General features: G+C 40.7%; 1 protein-coding gene across 1 annotated transcript; it reads left to right on the forward strand.

Annotated features, from left to right (window-relative positions):
- Window positions 1–1,042: 1,042 nt before the first annotated feature.
- AHNAK (AHNAK nucleoprotein) lies at window positions 1,043–21,837 on the forward strand. Its single transcript, XM_018564843.1, has 4 exons — window positions 1,043–1,120; window positions 5,924–6,074; window positions 7,098–7,285; window positions 10,540–21,837. Exons 2-4 carry the CDS (start codon window positions 5,924–5,926, stop codon window positions 21,685–21,687), a joined length of 11,487 nt encoding a protein of 3,828 aa, XP_018420345.1. The 5' UTR covers window positions 1,043–1,120; the 3' UTR covers window positions 21,688–21,837.
- The last annotated feature ends 3,914 nt before the right edge of the window (window positions 21,838–25,751 follow it).

Here is a 25,751-nt window from a genome sequence, read left to right on the forward strand (position 1 = left end):
CTTGCTGCTAGGTAGGTAGGAAGCTGGTACGTGAGTCATGACATGCTGCCCGGCTTCCTGATTGGTTAGGAAGCCAGGCTGCCTAGCAACAAGTGAAGCCTGCTTCCTAGCGAATCAGCAAGCCGGGATGTGGGTCATAACCCACCACCCGGTTTCCTGGTTGGAGAAGAAGCCGGCTCCATGCTCCCTCGGCACTTCCGCTATCAGAGGTATCGGAGCATTTGGGCGACTACAAGTACTCGCCCAAATACTCGGTATCTGCGCCAATACTAGTATCGGTGCATCCCTATTTTTTACCAATAAAACTAAAATGATTGCTTTAATCTGGGGAGTAGTTTGGGGCTTTCAACTGGAGAGTAACCTGAGACAGACTAAGTTTGGGTTGGCCATCAACAACCTTATACAACTTCCACTTGGGTTTCCAACTATGTACTGTTCCTGAGAATTACTGTTATACACAGTGGAATGGAATGGCATACCCTCTAAATACCAATTGTTTAGCAGTTCATTCCCGCAATTCTGTCACTTGGGTGGTTTGGTATTGGATGTAACGTTCTGAGTTCCCTTTAATGAAAGTTAAGGGTGTGTGCTTTTAATTTTTTTTTGCATCTCCAGGTTTAAACTGATGACAAGCTTGTGCACATCAGACATTTTAATCCATTTGCTTCAGATCTAGGGGAAGACTGATTCAGGTTTTCTTGAAACAGAGCTCTTGTGTTTTGGTTAATTTGGGTCTCATGGTTGGTTGATCTGTGGCCAGAGTCATGGGAGAAGGAGACTCAGTCTTCAATTGTTTGTATGATATTTACACAGGGAGGTTTGTTTAATGTCACATGCCTTTTTTGAATGTCCACGTTTTATAAAAGCCCACACCCTTTTCTATTCTGCAGAATATTTGAGGACTTTATTGTATATCCCAGAATGAAAATATATCCCTAAATATATGTACAATGTCAATCTTGTCACATTGAAAACTTTGCAAGCTGTTATCTCATTGATTCTTGAGTTTATTTTGACTTTTTTGTTTTCTTCTGTCCAACAGTCTGAGGTCCTCATGCAAACACCTGTGCAGACCGAGCCAGCAAGGTTTTGTAGAAGGTAACTAGCTCAACAAATCAAGGTAAGTCATCCATTTGTCTATGTGCTCGGTTATTATACATGTTTTTACTTCCTAGTATAATCTGGCAACAGGTAACCTAATGTATAGGATCTGGAAACCTAAAAGTAAACACAGAAAAAAAAGTTAAGCAGTCCTTGTTTCTTATTGCTTAGTCATTGCAAATCCATCAAGCTTTGCAAGTTTTCTCTTGAATAGGTGTAAGATGCACCCTGCTATAAGAACTGACCAGAGCAGTTGGCAGGACAAAAAAAATCTGTAGTAATGTAGAACAGATTTTTCTTTGCTATCCAGAAATTAAAGCTCAATAGAAAAGCATAAAAAATAGTGGAGAATTTCAGGAATCTAAAATGTCATAACCCAGGAGAGACTATTATCCATATGGTGTCCAGATAGTTAAAAGCAGCTAGAATATTCTTCAGTGGTTCACGGTTCCCACCTAAATCTGATCAGTTTTGAGCCCTTGGTTTGAGGTTTTTTTTGAGAGGCAACTCTAAGGCTGGCAATACACTTAGTTTTTTCTTGTTTAGCCCCGCAGGCTGAATTAAAAAATAACTCGAAGTCCCTCCCTGCCAGGCTATTATAATCTGACAGCAGCAGGTGCAAAAACTAAGCTTCTCTTGAATGTATTTTACAGTTATGCAAGTCCTTACAATCCCTGTGCCAAGATATAGCTGGGCCCCCAAAACAAAAAAATTGTGCTGTGCATGCTGTGTGGAAAGGGGTTTATGTACTTTTTGAGATGGTGAAAATATCTTTAGTGTCTTAAGGGCACAATCAGAAGTCCTTGTGTAAAAGCTGCTTTACATTCAGTGTTAACAAATGTAATATACCATTTTACTAAAAGTAATTGAAAGATCACAATATTAGATCTAATATTATAGTTACATTGTCTATTTCATTGACACAAACCCTCTGTTGCTCACAAAATTGCTAGGTACAACTCAGCCTGCTAGCGTCCATTTTGTATCTTCAATAGCTTGTACATGTGATTGTGCCATGCAGTAAGTGTAGCATTTCTGTGCTTGGTGCTCCATCTGCCTGCTGACTACAGTATTACATTCATTTTTAAAGTGTATTTACAATTTAGGAACCAAATTGGGATCACGCCTACTTTATATTTGTTACATGTTCCCATTCACATCTTCTAATTTAAAAAAAATGTAAATATTGTAGCTTACTTTTTTAGATGCTCTTTCTGTAAACTCGGGGAAAAATACTGCTTAGTTCTCAACATCTGGGTTTTTTTTGTATAAAATAATTAACCCTGCCTGTACTGTGCAGATTTAATTCATGATTTCTAAACCTGTTCCTTAGTCTGTCCCCTGATCTGCACACTGGTATCTATTCTAGGACTGAATTAGATCCCCTTAAAACCCATTTCTCTTGCCATGTACCAATATAAGGGAGACATTACAATTAAAATACAGTTCAAGACAAGATGGTAAGGAGGGCCCTGCCCCTGAGAGCTTACAATCTAAAAGTGATACATGGGGAGGTAGCTGTGTGGGGATTAATTGTTTGAGAAAGTGATAGTTCAGTGGTTAGGTTGAGGTGGGATAGGCTTCCCTGAAGAGATGAGTCTTTAGGGATAGCCTAAAGGCAGTCAGAGTAGGAGATAGATGGACAGGTTGGGGTAAGGAGTTCCAGAGGATGGGAGAGACTCTAGAGAAGTCCTGGGGGAGTTGACGAGGGAGCTAGAGAGCAGGAGGTCTTTGGAAGAGCGGAGGGGACGGTTATGGTGATCCTTTGAGACAAGGTCTAGCCGGAGGCAGAGTAGTGGATGGCTTTATAAGTGGTTGTTTATTATTTGAATTTTATCCTTTGGCCAATGGAAGCCAGTGGAGGGATTGGCAAATGGAGGTTGCCAACACTGAGCAGTTGGTTGGATGAATGAGTCTAGCAGCATCATTCATGATAGACTGAAGGGGGAATAGCCTGTGTAGAGGTAGACTAATGAGGAGGTAGTTGCAATAGTCAAGACGAGAGATAACAAGTGAGTGAATGAGTAGCTTTATGGTTTCATTGGTGAGGGAGGGGTGTATTTTGGAGATGTTATGAAGGTGGGGTAGAAAGGTGAGGTCCTTCATGATGTTATGAAGGTGGGGTAGAAAGGTGAGGATGACACTTAGCACCTTCGCATGGGGGGAGGGATGTATATATACTGTATATCAGGCCTCAAAATTCCCACTCGCCCCCCTCGCAATTGGCGAGTGAAAATTGCGTGGGGGCGAGTGGAATGTCATCGAGGGGGTGCACCGCCGGCGGGACCAGAGATGGGACATTACCGCCGCTGCGATTGCTCGCTTCTGTTCTCTTCTCGGCCGCTGCAGCTACAGAGCGGCCGAAGGAAAAAAGAGAACAGAAGTCAAGTGTAATGTATAATGACTGATGTAGGCGTTGACAGATCAGGGCAAGATCCATCCAGTGCTTTCAGACCCCGTGACACTGCCCGAGCAAGGAATGGTGAAGTCACCGAGAAAGGCGGCGGGACCAGAGATGGGACTCTACCGCAGCGGCGATTGCTCGCTTCTGTTCTCTCTTCTCCTCCTCTATAGCTGCAGCTACAGAACGTCCGAGAAGGAGAAGAGAGAACAAAAGCAAACGATCGCCACGGCGGTAGTGTCCCATCTCGGGTCCCGCCGGCGGCCCATCCCCTAGATGACATTCAGTTCTGCTGTCTTCTGCAGCTTCCTCCGCCCAGTTCAGCTGCCATAGGCTGGGAGGAAGACTGCAGAGACAGTGAGACACCTGGCCAGAACGTTATGCAGGGGGAAAAGAGGATACATGGAAGATCTCTGTACCACAGTACTTCTGTACTGTGCGTCACACAGTTGACCTCTGTATTAGGCATTGCACCACTGACTTCTGTAATGTGCGTCACACCGCTGACCTGGCGGACTTAAGGCAGGGTAGGGGTTAGGTGGGGCAACTGGTGGCGAGTAACCTTTAAGGCCTGGCTAGTAGCTCAGGACTTGAAATTTTGAGCCCTGCTGTATATTAGAATATAATAATGTTTCCACCTCCGTGCTTGACTGCAGGAATGGTGTTCTTAGGGTCATAGTCTGCATTTGCCTTCCTCCCAAACACGGCAAGTCGAGTTAATGCCAAAGAGCTTGATTTTGGTCTCATCTGACCACAGCACTTTCTCCTAAGCCTTCTCTGAATCATTATGATGTTCATTGGCAAACTTCAGACAGGCCTCTACATGTGCCTTCTTGAGGAGGGGGGCCTTGCGGGCGCTGCAGGATCTCAATCCATGGCGGTGTATTGGAGATCATTCGCAAGCTCCTCCCATGTAGTTCTGGGCTGATACCTCACTTTTCTCATGATCATCCTTACCCCATGAGGCGAAATCTTGCATGGAGCTCCAGGCCGAGGGCGATTGATGGGCTTTTTGTATTCCTTTCATTTGCGAATAATCGCTCCTACAGTTTTTTCCTTCTCACCAAGCTTCTTGCTGATAGTCTTGTAGCCCATTCCTGCCTTGTACAGGTATACAATCTTGTCCCTAAGGCCTGGTTCCCATCTGGGCGTTTTACAGCGAGTAGGAACGCGCTACAAAACGCCCTACGCCCAAAGCAGTACAGGAGCTTCTTTGGGGCATATTTGCTGCACGTATCCATTGGGATACAGCCGGATAGCTCTTGGAAACGCGTTTGTCACGCGTTTCTTTTACCGCAAATCGCGGTAAAACCACGCAGCACGAAACGTGCGGCAAACACGCATATTCCGTACGCCTAGGTGTGAACCCAGCCTAATGTAATTTGACAGCTCTTTGGTCTTGCCCATGGTGGTGAGGTTTGAATGGAAGAAAGAGATTCTGTGGACAGGTGTCTTTTATATACATAACGAGTTGTCGTCAGGAGCACCTTTTTTAAATTGACAGGACTAATCTGTGTACTACATAGCCAGTCTGTGGGAGACAGAATTATTGTTGGTTTGTAGGGGATCAAATACTTATTTTATTTACTGAACTGCAAAAATTTGTATCATTGTTTTTTTCTGGATTTTTGGTTGATATTCTGTCTCTATCATTTAAAATACACCTATGATAAAAAAAATATAGACCTTTCCTTTCTTTGTAAGTGGGCAAACTTAAAAAATCTGCAGGGGATCAAATCATTATTTTCCTCAATGTATGTTTGCCAATGTCCAAACCTACAGCAGTTTTAATTATCTCCAAGAAACAGGTTTACGTAACTACAAAAATCCCATGTTTTATAATACATTGGTCTCTTTCCAGATTCCCCCTTCTGCATGCACTGCAGAATAATCCCCTGAAGGGGTATCCCATCCCCTAATGGGCTCCTGTGAAAAAGAGAAGGCAGTACAAACAGTATGTGCACCACCATTAACACAGTGTAAATGAATTAAATAGACAAAAACGTTGCTTCCCCTATATCTCTAGAAGTGACATTACTGAAATACAGAGTTTAAAACTACATTCAAAGAAGAATTTCAGTTTTTGGTCATTGCTGGTGTGGTAAACCTTCCATGGCTACGAGTTCAGGATGCCTAAAAGCAAAGGACAACTGCAGCATCTCTATACATGGGTTAGCTTGACCTTGCACTGCTCAATATTTTTATTATAATCTCACACATTTTTTTAAAGGATGAAGTTCACTGTAGTATGTGAATACATTCTAGACATGGCTGAATGATTCTGTAAATGGTTGGTAGAGTAAAGTAATTTTGTTCTGATTTTGAGCTGACAGATGTTGGTAGGTGCATAAAGACGACACTTTTATACATGTTAAGGTATTCTTGGTGCTAAAACTTTTTCTTTCCATCCTGTTTTCAAAGATGGAGGAGGAGGATACACGAGAAGTTTTGCTACCCAACTGGCAAGGCAGTGGGTCTATGGGCCTGACCCTAGATCAGAATGATGACGGAGTGTTTGTAAAACAATTGGTGCAGAACTCACCAGCTGCCAAAACAGGTGTTGTTAAAGAAGGTAAGTGTTTTAGAGTCAGGGAAGGACTTTCGTGAATATCATGTTTTCAAATGAAAAATAAGGATAGGTAAATTAACAACTAGAGAGCAAATAATGTTTCTCTTTGTGAATTGACACTCCTGTGTCTTGTGATCAACGATCAAGAAAACAGGATTTTTGTCCTATCTGTAAAATCTTCTCTCTGTTTTCTGTGATCCACTCGCTGTACTGCTGGCTACAAAACTGAGGCAGACTGGGAGTGGGAGGGGATATACAGGGCTGCTCTACAGCTTTGGTTGATTTGCTAGTGTCCAATCACCTGAACGTATCTACACATTCGATTGGTTCAGCAGTACAACTGAAAATAGCTGTGTAAACATAAGTAAATGACCTAGAGATCCACATGCTGGCTGGAAATGGAAAGATAATATTTGCAATGTTTCATATTTACGATTGTATTCTACAGAGTCTCTGGTTTCAGGAAATATATCATTCCTGGGGTGGGGTTTTAAGTAATCGTCAAGCCTAAAATGTGCATTTTAACGCAAAAACGGCTCTGGCAGTGAAAGGGTTAGAAGTAAACATGAACCCATGAGCCTTGAACACAAGAAAAAATATGTATAAAACAATATACATTTTGTCTGAAAATCTTATTCAGTAAGGGCACACACAGAACAGGTACATAGCTGTATCATTTTACTGCTGAGGAGCTATGAGACTTGTGTGAGGGGGAAAAAAATTACCCTTTTATACGCTTGCTAATCGACTTCCTTCATTCACAGACCTAATGTATTTGCTATAGGCAAATACATTTTTCTTCAAATATTCAGACATAAGGCCTATTGCAGTTTACAGTCTAATATCATTAGTGTGCTCATGAGTTAGGCCAACCATAGATCTTAAATCCACAAGCTAAAAGATAAAGTGATTCTTCACCAATGAAGTAATGTTCACTGTACTTTTATTATTTTGTTCAGTTTATATAAGAAACAATTACATGGAAAATGCTTTTGAAGATAATGGTTTATAATTGCTTATGTTTAGGTGACCAGGTTGTGGGTGCAACAGTCTATTTTGAGAACATGTCATCAGGGGACATTGAGAAGCTGCTGGCAAATGTCGGGCATCACACAGTAGGTCTCAAGCTACAGAGGAAAGGTGATCGATCCCCTCTGCCTGGCGCAACCTATTCACACGATGTCTTTAGCGTAAAAAGTCCCGATGTTGTTCTGGTGAGCAAGTTTTATTTATTTTCCCTTTTTACTGCTGTACTTATAGTATCTTTTGAAGTGTTTTTAAACCCTTCATATAAGAAATAATGTAGTGCTGCAGGCATCAGCACTATCCTTGTCTGAAGTCCTGTTTTCAATTTTAGCTTGTGGTTGCATGGAATTTATGGTCTGCAAAACCCACTCATTGCATGGATTCATGTAGACACCTGTATGTGCACACTCCCAGGTGGCAGTCTGGCGTCTCTATTGTGTCCATAGACACACATAGCCCTGGCAGCAAGCCACTCCCCTTTCCCCTCCTCCCTGCGTGCTTGTTAGCAACTGGAACATGCGCTGTCTCTGTTCTCTGAAGCACAGTGGGAGCGCGCTCCACAACCTGGAAGTATGGGGAAGTGGGACCTGGAGCTGGCGGCAATTTAGGGAACATAATAAGTTTGGGCATTTTGAAGACACGTAAATCCACTGGGGCATATTTTACCTTTATGCTGAGAATGCCTACCATTTAGGATTACTTTAAATGAAGGCTTTGCATGACTTTGGGCAAATTGTCATTTATTATGCTACATTTTCCCGTGGACAAATGAAAGTATATTGTTATAAATACAGCCTGTTCACATTAATGCAAATATTGCTAAAAACAGAAATGAATCTAAAGCAAATCTTTATTCCTGTCTGAGGGATATTTACTTGGTCCTGGTGAACTCTGTAGTTGGTGGAAAGATCCAAACTTTTCCATAACAAGGCGCAGGAATAAAGGGGTTAGGAGTTCATTGGGGATGCTTGTTCCATTGGGAGCTGTCTAAAAGGGGATCTCACTTTGGAGAGATTTCTTCCCACTTTCTGTTGTCTGCAGGGCAGAAAGGGAAGGTACATTTCCCCAATGAGATATAGCAAAAAAACTGCCAGGGGTCTTAACTAGGGATGCACCGATGCCATTTTTTCGGTATCGAGTACCAATATTTTATTTTTTTTGGTGCCCGCTGATGCGGAATACCGATACCAGAAGTCTCATCCTGATTATCCGGGATGCCGCCTCCATCCTCCCTCATCACCAGGTGACGAGGAAGAATGGAGTCCGCTTTCTGGCTAGTCAGGAAGCCGGGGGGCTGGTAATGATTCGCCCCCTGGCTTCCTTAAATCGCCAGCTTCCTGACCAATCAGTAAGGCGTGTGGCGAGTCATTAAACAGCGCCGCCTTCCGAATTGGTCCATCCCTGATCTTAACTATAAATAACTCTATACAAAATATGGAAAGATAGTTTGGACTTATAAGTCACATTAAGATACAATTATAGGTGGTAGTGAGTCATGCTAACAAGCTTAGTGATAGACGCGTAAAAACGTGCATGGTGCAGTAGGATATAACAGCCTGTTAGATTATAGTTAATTGGAGTAAGAAGTTGAAGTTGAGCTCCAGCTGGATATAAAATAAAAATATTGTTTATTTAACCACTTGCTGACCAGGTGTTTATTCAGCGATGCGGGAATTTGACTGACATTTATTCCGTCATGCAACGCTGTACTGAAATTAATTTCATACCATTTTTGGGGGACAGATAGAGCTTTCTTTTGGTGGTATTTAATCACCACTGGGATTTTTATTTTTTACTATAGTAAGGAAAAATTACTAAAAATTTTTGGGGAAAAAACGTTTTTTTCTTACATTATGTTATAATACATTTATTCTTACCCAATTTTTTGGTAAAATATAAAAGATGTGGTCACATCAGGTAAATAGACACCAAACATGTTGAGCTTTCAAATTGTGCACACCCACAAAATCACAAAAACTACCATACCCAAAATCAGTTTAGTGTTATCAGTGATAAATGGCCCTAGAATTATAACTCTCATTGCGACATTCGCGGCGATATGTAACATGTGTGGCGCAATCGTCGTTTTAGCACGTATGCGCACCCGTTTTAGCAGATGTGACAGGTCCTCTTTATGGAGACATCAGGGGTCTCCAAGACCCCTAATGTCACCTAGGGACCCCCAAAGAAGCTGATGAAGCAGAGATCTCCGATCGGCAACCCATACAAGCAATCCGCCGGCGATCGATTTGCTGTTTTTACATTTTGGTAGTTTCCCGCAGTGAGTGGGTGGGGCTAACAGGCCATATATACATGGCCTGTTACATCCAGGAAGCTCCCGGCCGGCCGTTTTGCAAATAATGGCCGGCCGGGAGGCGGATAAACAATAAATTGATTTTTAAATGCAGCTAGCGTAAGTGTACCAAAACTTAATTTAATGAAGGCTTTCTGTAATCATCTGTGCATAAACCAGACTAGGAGAGGGAGATGCAGTACTGGACCAGTCAGGCTCTGCTGCAGTGCAAAAGTGCTAACAGTGAACATGCTGACAGGAGGAGAGAGCCAAGTAAGCAGAGGGATGGTCTTGTTACTGTGGTTTTGCTTCAATGTCCAGAAAGGCAGCTAGGGGTGCCTTTGCCCCTATGTTCTTGACCAAGCTGTGTGCCTGCTGCAAAACAGTAGCTGCACAGAACTACAAATTCTCTGGCAGGTAAAATAGTTAGCATATATGTAGCTCAGATGTATATTTAGATGTTTGCCCAGAGTTCAGCAACAACCAGGGTGCTCTACCCACTAAATTGGGTGTCCTCCATGTATTTCACTGTAGTAGATGTGCAAGATTCTGTAGGGTTACAATTTAACCTCTTGCCGTCCGCCCGCATCAGCGGGTTGCCGTCTCCAGACGCATTTTTTTCCTGCTCGGGCAGGAAAGACCCGCTCGTTTCTACAGCCGTCAACGGCTGTTTCACATACAACCAATCAGTGGCTCTAAAGCCGCCGATCGGTTGTATGGCGTGATTTTCGGAGCACCCCCTCGTTCGCGAGTGCCACACCACTCCCCCCTCCTGACCCATCACCTTTAATCCTGGGAACCGCTAGCAGTGACAGCGACGCTCGGCGAGGTAAGTAAGAAGAAAAAAAAAACATAGCGCAAGCTTCGCCGCTAGGCATCGGGGCATTTTGACAAGTACTTGTCAAAATGCCCTGTATCGGGCCCGATTCTGATGCTAGCATCGGTATCGGGATATCCCTAGTTCTAACTATCCCTTCTGAACTCAAAGCAAACTTCCCCCCAGAAATGTTTATGCGATTTAAAAGCTCAGAAAATGAATGATCCATACATATCAGGTTTACAGTTAGTTTCTAGAGTTAGGCAGGATATTTTCTTCCATAGTGAATTTAAGGCACTCCTTCAATAATCTGTCAATGTTTTGTTTTCCAGAGTGGGGATGATGAGGAATATAGACGAATTTACACAAAAAAGATTAAGCCACGTCTGAAGTCAGAGGAGACTTTGGAACCAGAGTCTCAGACAAGGACCATCACCGTTACAAGGAAAGTGACCGCTTATACCGTGGATGTGACAGGAGCAAAAGACTCAAAAGAGATTGATATAAGCAGTCCTGAATATAAAATCAAGATTCCCCGCCATGAAATAACTGAGATATCTAAAACCAGTGTGCAGACAGATGAGGCTAAAACTGTTATCCGAATTCCTGGTATTGATGTGTCTGGTAAAAGTTATCAGGCAGGAAGAGAACACAGTGTTTCCCTGCCCGGTGACTCTGTGGATGTACACAGTACCACAGTGAGGTATCATGAACACGGCAAAGGAGAGTTTGAGTTTCCTGAAGGCTACAGTGATGCTGATGCAAATGTCCAAGCAGGCAGCACCTCTTCCTTAAGTATCAATTTGCCTGGTGTAAATGTTTCTGCTCCAAAGTTCCAGAGCTACGAAAATAAATTTGAGGTGAGGACATCCAAATTTGAAACAGAGCATGATAGGTTTAAAGGTCCCAATGTTTCTGGAAGCTCCTCTGTAGACCTTGGCCTATTAAGTTCTGGCATTACTAGGGTGCCCAAACAGGACAAAACATCAGTAACCTCTGAAACTGTCTTCCAGTCATCTGGTATAAAGTTCAGGGGTCCTCAGTATGACATTAAGAAGGCAGAAGGATTTAAAATGGAAACTGCAGCCCTTGGTGAAATACCAGCCGATGTAACAAGTACATCTAAAGAAACCCAATCTACATCTATAATGAGGGACATTAAGACACCTGAAAAAAATGTACTCCCTTTGGACACCAGAGGTGGGTCAGTGAATATAGGACTTCCATCATTTCAGATGTCAAAGTCTGGATCCTTCCAAACAAAGCTTGACAGAACATATAACCAGGCAACTTTAATTCAAGAAGGGGATGTCAGTGCAAAACAACAGTTGGACGTCTTTTCACCATCAGCTGAAGGAAAAGCTACTACTGCAAAAATAGAACTGCCTATGCCTAGTGTGGATGTGAAAGGACCAGATATTGACTTAGACGATTCTGTGGGAAAGATACACATACCATCATTTAAAATTCCAAAGTTTGGTGTCTTGGAAACAAATGCAGGGATGTCAGAAACTGGCATTAAGCTTCCTGGAACTTCTGTCTACACCTACACCAAAGAGGGTAAGACTAGTGTCATAATGCCTGACATTGATAGATTTAAGTTAGAAAAAGATTTCCATGGCCCTGCGGGTGGTGTCACAAATTCACAGGTTGCATCTGCCAACATAGATATTAAAGGTCCTCAGTTAGGTTTCCAAGAAACAGTGGGCTTGCCAAAAGAGTCCTTGGAGTTTAAAGGTGTTAAAATGCCAACATCTGGAATTGCAGAATCAAAATTGCAAGGTCCTGGTGTGGGTATAAAAATTGGCAAGCAAAACATTGGCATATCTGGTATAGACACAGATATAAATGTCAGTAACCGAGGTGGCGATTTAAAAGGCTCTAGTCTGAAAATAGAATCAATAAAATCCAACTTGCCAAAAGTGTCAGTGCCAGATATTGATGCTAGTTTGAAAGGTCCTAAAATAGAAGGAGACTTGAAAGATATCCAAGCTCCAGATTTCCGCATTAGGGGGCCAGAGGGGAAAATGAAAGGCCCTAAATTTGAAAAACCCCAGTTTGATATAAATTTACCAAATGTGTCTGTGTCAGATGTTGATCTCGGTTTTAAACATCCAAAGGTGGAGGGAGATGTAAAAGGTTCCAAAGTAGACATTAAAGTCCCAAAGATCGAGCTTCGGGGTCCTGGTATAGATGTTGATGGTAAAATGCAAGATTCCAAGTTTGAATTGCCTTCAGTGCATCTTCCAAGGATGTCTGTGCCAGAAAGTGATTTAAAAGGACCCTACGTTAATATACAGGGTCCAGAACTTGATGCTAATATTCCTGATGTTAACTTGGATGCTTCCAATGTTGGTTTGGACAGAAAAATTAAAATGCCAACATTTAAAATCCCAAAGTTTGGTATTTCTAAGCCACAAGTGGAAGGCCCAAATATAGATGTAAGTTTGCCCACAGGAAATGTTGGCTTAACTGGTCCAAATATAGACATTGGCGCTCCTGAGTTAAATATCAAGAATGCAGAAGGGAAACTGAAAAGTCCAAAAATTGAAATGCCTTCAGTGAATATTGATTTACCAAAGGTATCTGTGGCTGATGCTGATATGAGGTTGAAAGATCCAAAAATTGAAGGCGCTCTAACAGGTCCAACAATTGACATCAAAGGCCCAGACGTAAACCTTCAAAGTCCAGATTTAGATCTTAAAGGTTCCAAGTTCAGGTTGCCTTCAGTGCAAATGCCAAAAATGTCAATGCATGATGTTGACATTAATTTGAAAGGACCAAAAATAGGAGATTTCAAAGGCCCTAAGATAGGAGACTTGAAAGGCACTAGAGTTGACATTAAAGCCCCAGAAATAGACATTGAAGCTCCAGGAGTAGAATTAGAAGCACCAGGTGTAAATCTGAAAGGCCCAGAAGGCAAACTGAAAATGCCCAAATTTAAAATTCCCAAATTTGGTGTTTCTGATCCAAAAGTGGAGGGTCCAGACATTGATGTTAGTGTTCCCAAAGGAAGTATCAATATATCTGCTCCAAGTGTGGATATTCAGGCTCCTGATGTAGACATTGAGGGATCAGAGGGAAAATTAAAAGGTCCCAAATTTAATATGCCCTCATTGAATATAGGTTTACCAAAAGTATCAATGCCTCATGCTGATCTAAATCTGAAAGATTCAAAATTGGAAGGAGATTTAAAAGGTTCCAAAGTTGACCTCGAACCTCCAGATGTAGATCTCGATGGTAAAGTAAAAGGTTCCAAGTTCAAGTTACCTTCAATGCAAATGCCACATTTGTCAATGCCCGATATTGACTTTAATTTGAAAGGCCCTAAAGCAGGAGGAGATTTTAAAGGCCCTAAAGTTGACATGAAAGCCCCACAACTAGACATTGAAACTCCAGAAGTAGAATTTGAAGCACCAGATGTAAATCTGAAAGGCCCAGATGGTAAACTGAAAATGCCCAAATTTAAAATGCCCAAATTTGGGGTTTCCAGTCCAGAAGTAGAAGGCCCAAACATTGATGCTAATCTTTGCAAAGGAAGTATCGATATATGTGCTCCAAGTGTGGATATTCAGGCTCCTAATGTAGACATTGAGGGTCCAGAGGGCAAATTAAAAGGTCCCAAATTCAATATGCCCTCAATGAATATAGACTTACCACACATATCAATGCCTCATGCTGATATGAGTTGGAAAGGTCCAAAATTGGAAGGAGGTTTAAAAGGTCCCAAAGTTGACCTCGAGGCTCCAGATGTAGATCTCGATGGTAAAGTGAAAGGTTCCAGGTTCAAAATGCCCTCAGTACATTTTCCAAAAATGTCCAAGCCTGATGTTGATCTTAGTCTGAAGGGTCCTAAAGTGGAAGGAGACTTGAAAGGTCTCAAAGCTGATGTGAAGGTTCCAGAGCTTAACGTTGAGACTCCTGATATTGACTTAGAAGTCCCTGATGTAAATCTTAAAGGCCCAGAAGGAAATTTTAAAATGCCCAAGTTTAAAATGCCAAAATTTGGTATTTCTAGACCAAAAATGGAAGGTCCTAATATAGATGTGAATATACCTACAGGAAATGTTGACATTTCTGGCCCAAATGTTGATGTTCCTGAGCTAAGTATTGAAGGCCCAGAGGGAAAACTGAAAGGTACTAAAATAAATATGCCATCACTGAATATTAATTTACCAAAAGTATCTATGCCTGAAGTTGATCTGGGTCTGAAGAGCCCCAAAATGGAAGGGGATTTGAAAGATCATAAAGTTGACATCAAAGGCCCAGAAGTTGACCTAGACGGAAAAGGTAAGTTAAAAACACACAAATTCCATATGCCAAAATTTGGATTTTCTGGGTTTAAAACTGATGGTTCAGATGGTAAGTTGCCAAAAGGAGAAATTGAGTTAAGTGGCCCTAAAGCAGATTTAGAAGTTCCAGAAGTTGACATTGATGTTTCTGGAAGCAAAATCAAGGGCCCTAAGTTCAAAATGCCTTCCCTGGATTTTGGTGTACCTGATGTTGATATCAATATGAAAGGTCCTAAATGGAAAGGAGGGGTGGATGTTTCCATTCCCAAAACTGAAGGTAAAATTAAAGCACCAGATATTGATGTTGAGGCTCCTGAACTAGAAATAGAATGTCCAGAAGGTAAAATGAAAGGAGGAAAATTTAAAATGCCAAAACTGTCGATGCCAGATGTTGACTTGAATTTGAAGGGTCCGAAATTTAAAGGAGGTGCTGACATCTCTGGCCCTAAAATGGAAGGTCCTGATTTAGATGTTAAGGCCCCTGAACTAGATATTGATGGCCCAGAGGGCAAATTGAAAGGATCTAAATTTAAAATGCCCTCAATGAATTTTAATTTACCTAGAGTAAATATGCCAGAAATTGATCTGAGTTTGAAGGGTCCTAAACTTGGAGAGTTAAAAGAACCTAAAACTGAAATTGAAATCCCTGATTTTGACATTAATGTAGCAGGTCCTAAATTGGAAGGAAATGCCATAGATCTTGATGTCAAGGTACCTGATGTGGACCTTGAAGCCCCTGATATAAATGTGGACATTGAGGGACCTGACGGTAAGGTAAAAGGTCCTAAATTTAAAATGCCATCAGGAAACATTCATTTTCCTAAGGTATCTATGCCTAATATTGATCTGAGTATGAAAGGTCCAAAATTAGAAGGAGATATCAAAGGTCCTAAAATTAACATTAAAAAGCCTGAGGGGGATCTTGAAATTCCTGATGTAGATGTTGAAGGGAAAGTTAAGGGCCCAAAATTAAAGATGCCTTCAATGAATTTTAATATGCCTAAGGTATCCATACCAGAGATTGATTTGAATTTGAAATCCCCAAACTTGAAAGCAGGGACTGATGTATCTCTCCCAAAAATTGAAAGCAAGTTAGAGGGCCCCAACATTGATGCTGATCTGGATGTCTCAGGGCCAGGATTAGATATTGAGGGTCCCGAAGGTAAAGTTAAAGGTTCCAAATTTAAGATGCCTTCAATGAATTTTAATATGCCTAAGGTATCTATGCCAGATATTGATTTAAGCATGAAAAGTCCCAAATTAGAGGGAAATGTGAAAGGGCCTAAAGTTGATCTTAAAACACCTGAAGTGGACCTTAAGGCTTCTGATTTAGATCTTGATGGAAAATTAAAGGGCCCAAAATTTAAAATGCCATCAGTAAATTTTCCAAATGTATCTCTACCTGACATTGATTTTAATGTAAAAGGCCCTAACTGGAAAGGAGAGGCAGATGTTTCTTTACCCAAGATAGGAGACATTAAAGGGCCTAATGTTGATATAAAGGGACCACAACTTGATTTAGAGACCTCAGATGTTGATATAGAGTGTCCTGAAGGTAAGCTGAAAATGCCTAAATTTAAAATGCCAAAGTTTGGGTTTTCAGAACCCAATATTGAAGGTGTGGAAGCCGATATAAAAACACCTGAATTGGATATTGAGGGTCCAGAGGGTAAGGTTAAAGGCTCTAAATTTAAGATGCCTTCACTGGATATTAATATGCCCAAGCTTTCCAAACCTGATATTGATCTTAATGTAAAAGGTCCAAAGCTGAAGGCAGGAGGAGACCTTTCAGTTCCAAACATAGATGGAAGTATTAAAGGCCCAGAAATTAACCTTCCACAAGCAGATGTTGACCTGTCTGGACCAAAGGTAGATATTAAAGCTCCTAAGTTAGATGTTGAACTCCCAGAGGGGAAGGTTAAAGGTCCAAAAATGAAGATGCCATCACTGAATGTTAATTTTCCACATGTATCAATGCCTGATATAGATCTTGGTGTAAAAGGTCCCAAACTAAAAGGAAGTGTGGACATTGCCACGGCAAATCTGGATGCTGATATAAAGGCTCCTAAAGCTGATTTTGATGTCCCCAGCCCATCCCTGTCTGCAGAATTGCCTGAAGGTAAAGTTAAAGGTCATAAATTCAAAATGCCATCATGGGGATTTTCAAAGCCAAGTGCATCTATGCCAGATATAGATATTAATCTGAAAGGTGGAAAGGTTAAAGGTGACATTGATGCATCAAAGGGAGGTAGCCTTAAAGGCCCTGAGTTAGGAATAGGTGTGCCAGAAGCCAACATTGACATGCCTGAGATAAAAAGTAAAAAATCTAAATTTAGGCTGCCAAAATTTAATTTCTCAGGTCCCAAGGTACACACACCCAGTGCTGACATAAAAGCTCCAAAAGCTGATATTGAAGTCAGTGGCCCTGATGTAGAAATACAAAATTTAGAGGCAAAAGGTAAAAGTCCCAAATTTAAAATGCCTTCGCTAAACATAACAAGTCCCAAAGTGTCTATGCCAGATGTTGAATTGAACATGAAAGGACCAAAGTTAAAAGGAGATCTGGACATGTCTGTTCCAAAGGTTGAAGGTGAATTGCATGGCCCCAAGCTTGATATGAAAACACCAGACATAGACCTGGAGACCCCAGATGTTTCTTTAGATGGCCCAGAAGGTAAGGGAAAGCTTAAAATGCCCAAATTTAATATGCCTAAATTTGGATTTTCTGGCACAAAACCAGATATGCAGGCTCCTGATTTTAATATTGAAGGACCAGAAGGAAAACTAAAAGGCCCTAAATTTGAGATGCCCTCAATGAATATCAATCTACCAAAGATACCGAAGCCTGATTTCGATCTAAATCTGAAAGGTCCCAAATTGGAAGGAGATTTAAAAGGCCCAGAAGTCGACCTTGAGGCTCCAGATATAGATATTGATGGTAATGTAAAAGGTTCAAAGTTTAAGTTACCATCAATGCATATGCCAAAAATGTCCATGCCTGATATTGACTTAAATTTGAAAGGCCCTAAGATAGGAGGTTTTAAAGGCCCTGAAGTTGACTTAAAGGCCCCAGATTTAGATTTTGAAGCTCCAGGAGTGGAACTAGAAGCCCCAGATGTCAACCTGAAAGGGCCAGAAGGAAAACTTAAAATGCCAAAATTTCAAATGCCAAAATTTGGCATTTCTGGCCCCAAAGTAGAAGGCCCAGACATTGATGTTAGCCTTCCCAAAGGAAGTATGGATTTTTCAGGTCCAAATGTAGATATTCAGGCTCCTGACTTAAATACCAAGGGACCAGAGGGTAAATTAAAAGGCCCTAAATTTGAGATGCCCTCAATGAATATCAATCTACCAAAGATACCGAAGCCTGATTTCGATCTAAATCTGAAAGGTCCAAAATTGGAAGGAGATTTAAAAGGCCCAGAAGTCGACCTTGAGGCTCCAGATATAGATATTGATGGTAAAGTAAAAGGTTCAAAGTTTAAGTTACCATCAATTCATATACCAAAAATGTCAATGCCTGATATTGACTTAAATTTGAAAGGCCCTAAGATAGGAGGTTTTAAAGGCCCTGAAGTTGACTTAAAGGCCCCAGATTTAGATTTTGAAGCTCCAGGAGTGGAACTAGAAGCCCCAGATGTCAACCTGAAAGGGCCAGAAGGAAAACTTAAAATGCCAAAATTTCAAATGCCCAAATTTGGCATTTCTGGCCCCAAAGTAGAAGGCCCAGACATTGATGTTAGCCTTCCCAAAGGAAGCATGGATTTTTCAGGCCCAAATGTAGATATTCAGGCTCCTGATTTAAATATCAAGGGACCAGAGGGAAAATTAAAAGGCCCTAAATTTGAGATGCCCTCAATGAATATCAATCTACCAAAGATACCGAAGCCTGATTTCGATCTAAATCTGAAAGGTCCAAAAGTGGAAGGAGATTTAAAAGGCCCAGAAGTCGACCTTGAGGCTCCAGATATAGATATTGATGGTAAAGTAAAAGGTTCAAAGTTTAAGTTACCATCAATGCATATGCCAAAAATGTCAATGCCTGATATTGACTTCAATTTGAAAGGCCCTAAGATAGAAGGAGGTTTTAAAGGCCCTGAAGTTGACTTAAAGGCCTCAGATTTAGATTTTGAAGCTCCAGGAGTGGAACTAGAAGCCCCAGATGTCGACCTGAAAGGGCCAGAAGGAAAACTTAAAATGCCAAAATTTCAAATGCCCAAATTTGGCATTTCTGGCCCCAAAGTAGAAGGCCCAGACATTGATGTTAGCCTTCCCAAAGGAAGTATGGATTTTTCAGGCCCAAATGTAGATATTCAGGCTCCTGATTTAAATATCAAGGGACCAGAGGGAAAATTAAAAGGCCCTAAATTTGAGATGCCCTCAATGAATATAGACTTACCACACATATCAATGCCTCATGCTGGTCTTGGTTTTAAAGGTCCAAAGGTGGAAGGGGATTTGAAAGGTCCCAAAGTTGACATGAAATGCCCAGAGGTTGACCTTAAGGCTCCAGATGTAGATCTCGATGGTAAAGTAAAAGGTTCCAAGTTCAAGTTACCTTCAATGCAGATGCCACATTTGTCAATGCCAGATATTGACTTTAATTTGAAAGGCCCTAAAGCAGGGGGAGATTTTAAAGGCCCTAAAGTTGACATTAATGCCCCAGTACTAGACATTAAAACTCCAGGAGTAGAATTAGAAGCACCAGATGTAAATCTCGAAGGGCCAGAAGGCAAACTTAAAATGCCCAAATTTAAAATGCCAAAATTTGGTGTTAATGTTCCCAAACTAGAGGGTCCAGACATTGATGCTTCCCTTCCTAAAGGAAGTGTTGATATATCTGGTTTTAATGCAAACATTGAAGGTCCTGATGTCAACTTACCAAAAGGTAATTTAGGTTTGAAGGCTCCACATTTGAAGGGCAACATCAGTGGCCCGAAATTAGGAGGTAAACTTGAAGGCCCGGGAATGGACTTGTCAACACCTGGTGTCTGCTTGGATTCTCCAGATATCAGTGTAAAAACTCCCACATTGGACATTGAAGGCACTGAAGGTAATTTAAAACTTCCCAAGGTAAAGAAATCAAAATTTGGTTTTGGCATTAAGTCACCTAAAGCAGATATAAAGTCACCTTCTGTAGATATTAACCCTCCTGATTTAGAGTTTGACCCTGAAGTGCCTGAGTTGAGCGTTGGAGGCAAAGGAAAAAAAGGGAAATTTAAAATGCCCAAAATTCATATGAGTGGTCCAAAAATAAAAGGCAAAAAAGGGGGTTTTGATGTAAGTGCACCTGAAGTAGACAGTGACATAAATCTTAATGCCCCAGATGCAGATTTAAATATTGCAGGTGGGGATGCAGCAATTTCAACAAATCTTGGTTTCAAAGCACCTAAAACCAGAAAGCCACTGTTTGGCAAAATTAGTTTCCCTGATGTGGAGTTTGACATCAAATCTCCAAAGATTAAAGGAGAAACTTCATTGCAGAGCCCTAGTGCAGAACTAAAAACTCCAGATTTAGACATTAGTGGTGGATTGAAGACACCAGAAGCTGAATTAACATCTTCTGGGGTTAGTATTGAAGGTCCTGATGTAAAGGTCAAAAAGCCAAAATTCAAGCTTCCTAATTTTAGTATGTCGAGTCCAAAAGTAGAAGCACCAGCTGCTGATGTTGGTGTTTCACTTCATAAGGGAGATATTGATCTGACTGGGCCAAAAATTTCCACTGATATAAAAGCTCCTAGAGTAGATGTGACCCATGGTACAATTAATATTAGCAGTAAAATACCTAGTGTTTCAGCTGAGTCATCTTTACCAGAGATGGATGTTAATTTGAAAGGACCAAATGTTAAAAGTGGTATGCTTACTTCAGGAAGTATGGCGTTTCAAGCTCCTAAAGTAGGAATCTCTGGGTCAGGAGGGAAAATTAAATTGCCGGCAGTTGATATTTCTTCCCCAAAAGTCTCTGAATCCAATTTTGATATTCACTTAAAAGGACCAAACATTGAAAGTGATTTGGACATTTCTGGTAGAGTGAAGAAGCCGAGCATAAGTGCTGATTTGCCATCTATTGATGCAAAAAGTTTAGATCCCCATATTACATTACCTCAGGTAGATATATCTGGTTCACACCCCCAAGGGTTTAAGTTACCAAAAGGGGAAATTTCTCTCTCTGGGCCAGATGTTAGTCTTGCTAATGTTTCTGGCAAAATTGAAAGTGCAGACTTAAGAATGAAAGGGCCTTCATTTCAGTCATCAGCTGCAGTTAAAGGTTCAGCTCCAGGGATCAACATTTCTCTGAAAGATGCTAAGATAAAGGAAGGCATTTCAATTGGACAAAGTGCAAATCTGACAGGAGATATGCAGGGGTCAGAAGGTTTAAGAGTAGGCCGAAAAGTGGACGGTGGGTTTACTGGACCCAATGTAAAGGGAGGTTTGGATGTTCAAGGGATAGGTGGAAATCTAGAAAGTTCTGATGTTAAAATTTATTTCCCACGACTTTTAATGCCTAAATTTACATCATCTGGACCAGAGCTGACAGGAAGAGAGGTGGGAGTTGACGTAAACTTCCCTTCTGCTGACGTACAGGTGAAAAAGTTTGGTGAGACTGAGTTAGAAGTTGATGAAAGTGAGATTAAAATAAAGAAATCTAAGATAAAAATGCCAAAACTGAACTTCAAGTCTAAAGCAAAAGGGGATGTTAGCCTTCCGGATGTCTCAGTTTCTGGGTCAAAAGGAGACCTTAAAAGTTCAAAAGCTAGTGCAGGGTCAGCAGAAGGTGGCCTGATGTCCACAAGCTTAGAAGTGGAAAAGTCTCCAAAATATGAGTTTTCGCTGTTTACGAGCAAAAAGACAAGGCAGAGATCATCTTCCTTGAGTGAAGAGAAAGATGAATCAACACACTCCTCACCAAGTGGTACATTAGAGGCTGGTAGTTCATTATCTGCCGAGGGGGGCAAAAAGAAGGGAAAGCAATCAAAGATAAAATTTGGCACTTTTGGCGGCTTGGGATCCAAGTCAAAAGGTTCTTATGAGGTCACGTTAAGTGACGATGAAAACGTCCAAGGGAGTGGTGCATCAATTTCCTCCCGAAAGTCCAGAGTTTCCTCTTCCTCAAGCAATGACAGTGCAACTAAGGCAGGTGTCCGTCTGCCAAAGCTAGAACTGACAGTTGCCAAAAAGAAGGAATGAATCCCCCCCACCCCACTCCAACCTCAGCATGTATATAATTATATATATCAGTGTGTTTGTACATACATTTTGCAGCCTTTATATAATGCTAACCTTCCTAAGTGAAGAGTAGAGATATTAAAAAAAGGTAAAAATTTTAAATCAATAAAATCTTCAGCTGTTTATTGAATTCCTTGCACATTTTAACCCTCTCACCACCTGAAATACTTCACTTGGAAGCCAAATGCTGGTCGTGAAAGGTTTACTGATCTATTTTCATATAACAATTTGTACATGGAAATCTATTTTTCCATCTATTTTTTTAACTTGCTTTTACAGTCTATATTTTCTTTCATGGGGCTTTACAGATAGATGCAACCTGTTGTAATAAATACACTGTAAAGTGCATTGAACTATTTGGATAACTAAAATTCATCACCATCTTCTCAGACATTGTAACAGAGAAGAAATCAAATGTCATTAAATATTTTATTGCAACAGTACCATGCTTAATTCAGACATCATTTTGTTTAATCTTTATTTGGATAAGGTTCATGGCTGTATGGTTATTGTGGCCAGAAGGGGTAAACCTTATAACAACACAAAGTAAATTTTGCCATAATAATGTGATTTGTAATTAAAAAAGTAAATATAGCAATTGGTATCTATTTTACTGCTTAATAAGATAGTGTTTTTGTTATGTTGGTTTGTCTTTGTAACTTTTCCAGCTTAAAATCATATCACTTCAACTGGTCAGTCTGATAACTTGTATTCTTTAAAGCTTTGTACATTTCTTAGTATTCATACAGAAGCTGATACTGTTGCTTTAAAATGTTATAAGATTTAAAAAATCAGAGCTAGAAGGGCAGTCCCTTTTTTTTTAATTTAAGTAGTACACTGAAATGCTCCGTTTTTTGTTATGTGATTTCAGCTCTGTATTCAACATCTGATGGTTCAATGCTGTTTTTTTAAAAATTTCTAATTGTATTATATGACACTTATTCTGTAACTGTCAATCCTAAACTGCCGCTTGTTTTTTTGTTTTGTTTTGCCATAAACAAGATTTGCTTCTATTTCTGGTTTAAAAAATAAAGATTGAAATAAACAATTTAACTTCATAAATCTGTAAGCACTTCTTTTAGAAATGTGTTACGGTGGATTGTTGAAAACCAAATAAAGCTTCTAACATTTATAAAATATTATGTCTCCTTATGATTTGTCATTTAAATATCTGTTTATTTATACTGCTTACTTCTAAATAGGAATGCACCGATACTAGTATTGGTACCGATACCGAGTATTTGAGTACTCGTACTCGCCCAAATGCTCCGATACTGGAACTTGCAGTGCCAAGGGAGCATGGAGCCGGCTTCCTTTCCAATCAGGTAGCCGGGCGGTGGGTTATGACCTGCCTCCCAGCTTCCTGGTTGCCTAGGAATCCAGCTTCACTTGTTGCTAGGCAGCCTGACTTCCTAACCAATCAGGAAGCCGGGGTGGCACGTAATGACCCACCTCCCGGCTTCCCGATTGGTGAGGAAACCAGACTGCCTAGGAACAAGTAAAGCTGGCTTCCTACCCAATAAGGAAGCTGGGAGGCAGGTCATGACGTGCCACCCGGCTTCCTGACTGGCTAGAAAGCCGGCTTCTCTTGTTGCTAGGCAGCCTGGCTTCCTGACCAATCAGGAAGCCGGAAGGTACCAGTATAACTCACTGCCCAGGTTCCTGATTGGTAAGAAAACCTCGGCAAGTGAAGCTAGAACACTTTCGCTAGAACACCGGCTCCACAGGCAATTTAGAAGCCGGGCCACTGTTCATGATCTCCTGATAATCTGGACACACAGCACCGGTACTCCGTACTTGGTATCGGCGAGTACCGATAAAAAAAATATTGGTACTAGCCACTAGATCAATTATAACGATCACTATCCCTGGTAAAATGTAAATTTGCTTTGTTACTGAACTCTGCCCATCATCCTTAATATTTGTACCCTGCTGAATAATTTTGTATATGCATTTACTGTATCTAAGAATGCAAACTATGAAAAGTTACAAAATAGGAAATCTGTTCCTCTATGGTAATTAAACATCTCCTAGGTTTGGGTCTATCATTCCAATGAAAATAAAACGATATGTATAGGCAAAACTCTTTTTTAGTGTAGGATTGAGTAGAGACGGCTTAGTTTATTTGTTTTTGTTTTATTGCGGTCTTGTTTCGCCACACAAGACAGAATTACCCTCCCTATTTGTCCAGGTGACCACTGTCCCTGGGACAGAAGGTGAGAGAAATACTACATTTTAGAATTGCCATTGGAACAAGAGATGAGGGTAAATCAGAGATGTTGGCTGTTCCAGTGGCAACTGTTTCATAGGAATTTCCCTCACTTTGAGGAGTTTTTTTTAAACTTTCTGTTGCAGCGCCAGTACAAGAAGTGAGGGAAAATCTCCCCAACAGTACACAAAGTAAAAGGTGGTTTAACTATTTCCTACTGTATTCAAAACAAAAAAAATTTGGGCTATACATACACTTAAGGATGTCCTGTTCAGAAGGGCATATGGGCTAATACCAATGTGGCTGGGGGGCAGCAACTATGGCAAGAACAACCCAATTCCATTTTTCTTTCTTTACCTAAAATGGCAAACAATGTACTGGCTTTTCAGGGACAGGTCAGATTAAAGCTGGCAGAACGCTATTTCTTCATGAATCGGATGAAATTTGCACAGTGGGTGCCACTGTTTGCACCCTTGGTCCGTGGCCATGTGCAGTATACAAAGTAAACAGTGGGGGATTCGTCCATCAACAATCACTGATGAGCATTGATGGCGGACTCTGTTCTTTTTTTTAATTTTTTTTGTTTATCAACTTTTTATTTATATTCCATCAATACATTACACAAATAAGTTTAAACATACAAATAAATACATAATTTAACAGTCACAATATCTTACATCATCATTCTACTCAGCCCCCATTAAAATAAAAGAGGGGAAGAACAAAAAAACAACACCTTACACACATATATGTGTATATATGTACATACACATATTTGCACACATATCTATACAGTCCCCAAACCTATTCATAAATACATTAAAACCACCATACATCTATGTCATTGTGAAAGGTGTAATCAAAAACCCCATCTTCCCATACCTGGTGTCAAGTTCATAGAGGAAAAATCCCCAAGAACATTATTGTGCCGCATATCCCCTTATGGAATATCATATTTTATTATTAATCTACAATTTACTTTACATCTTAATCCTTGTGAAAAAATGTGTATATATAATATATATATATATACATATTGTGAGATTAGCTTTCAATGGTAGCACATTAAGGATACCGCCACTCACTTTTCACTGTTTTAGGGCTTCTTTGCCCACTTTTATTTAAACATCCACATACGTTTTCCGTCGCAGGGGTTTCTCCAACAGAAAGTATAATCTTCTTTAAAAAAATGTTTTCCGTCTCACCGACTTCAGTAGGTCCTTTAACTAAGAACGTCTGGCCACACCGGCTGTATCCAAAACGCTGGCCGCACCAGCTTGTCCTTTTTCCCCTTGCCACACAGGCTGTCTGCTCCCCAGTCCACCAGACACACAGTCCGGTTCTAGGATGGGGCTCTTCTCTTAGGAGGCTGGAACTTCTTGTAGAGGCCCTAACAAGCCAGCTAGCTTCAGCTGGGCTTGTTACCTCTGAGCCTCCAGCCCTCTCAGCACTCCCCCCTAGAGGAAGAACTTCATTATTACACCTGAACACAGACATCCCTATCTGCCTGCTGCCACAGTGTACATACATGCGCATACACCTATACAGTCCCAAAACCTGTTCATAAGTACATTAAATCCAACCGTACATCTATATCATTGTGAAAGTGACATTGGCAGTGTCAAACCGGCATTATAAAAGGTGTAATCATTAAACCCCCTCATCCTCATCCCATACCTAGTGTCAAGTTCATAGGGGGAAAACCCCTAGAATATTATTGTACCACATATCCCCTCATGGGGCATCATATATTATTATTAATCTATCATTTATAATTTACTATACAGCTAAATCATTGTGAAATCTCTGTGAGAAA

Source organism: Nanorana parkeri, unplaced genomic scaffold, assembly GCF_000935625.1.
Source record: "Nanorana parkeri isolate BGI_ZX_2015 unplaced genomic scaffold, ASM93562v1 scaffold25, whole genome shotgun sequence".
NCBI classification, from domain to species: domain Eukaryota; kingdom Metazoa; phylum Chordata; class Amphibia; order Anura; family Dicroglossidae; genus Nanorana; species Nanorana parkeri.

Excerpts from the sequence above, each read along its gene's own strand:
- AHNAK (XM_018564843.1), top strand. The coding sequence starts at position 5,924 with ATGGAGGAGGAGGATACACGAGAAGTTTTGCTACCCAACTGGCAAGGC. Across the intron at positions 6,075-7,097 it reads AACAGGTGTTGTTAAAGAAG|GTGACCAGGTTGTGGGTGCA; the intron begins GTAAGTGTTTTA and ends GCTTATGTTTAG. Across the intron at positions 7,286-10,539 it reads AAAGTCCCGATGTTGTTCTG|AGTGGGGATGATGAGGAATA; the intron begins GTGAGCAAGTTT and ends TTTGTTTTCCAG.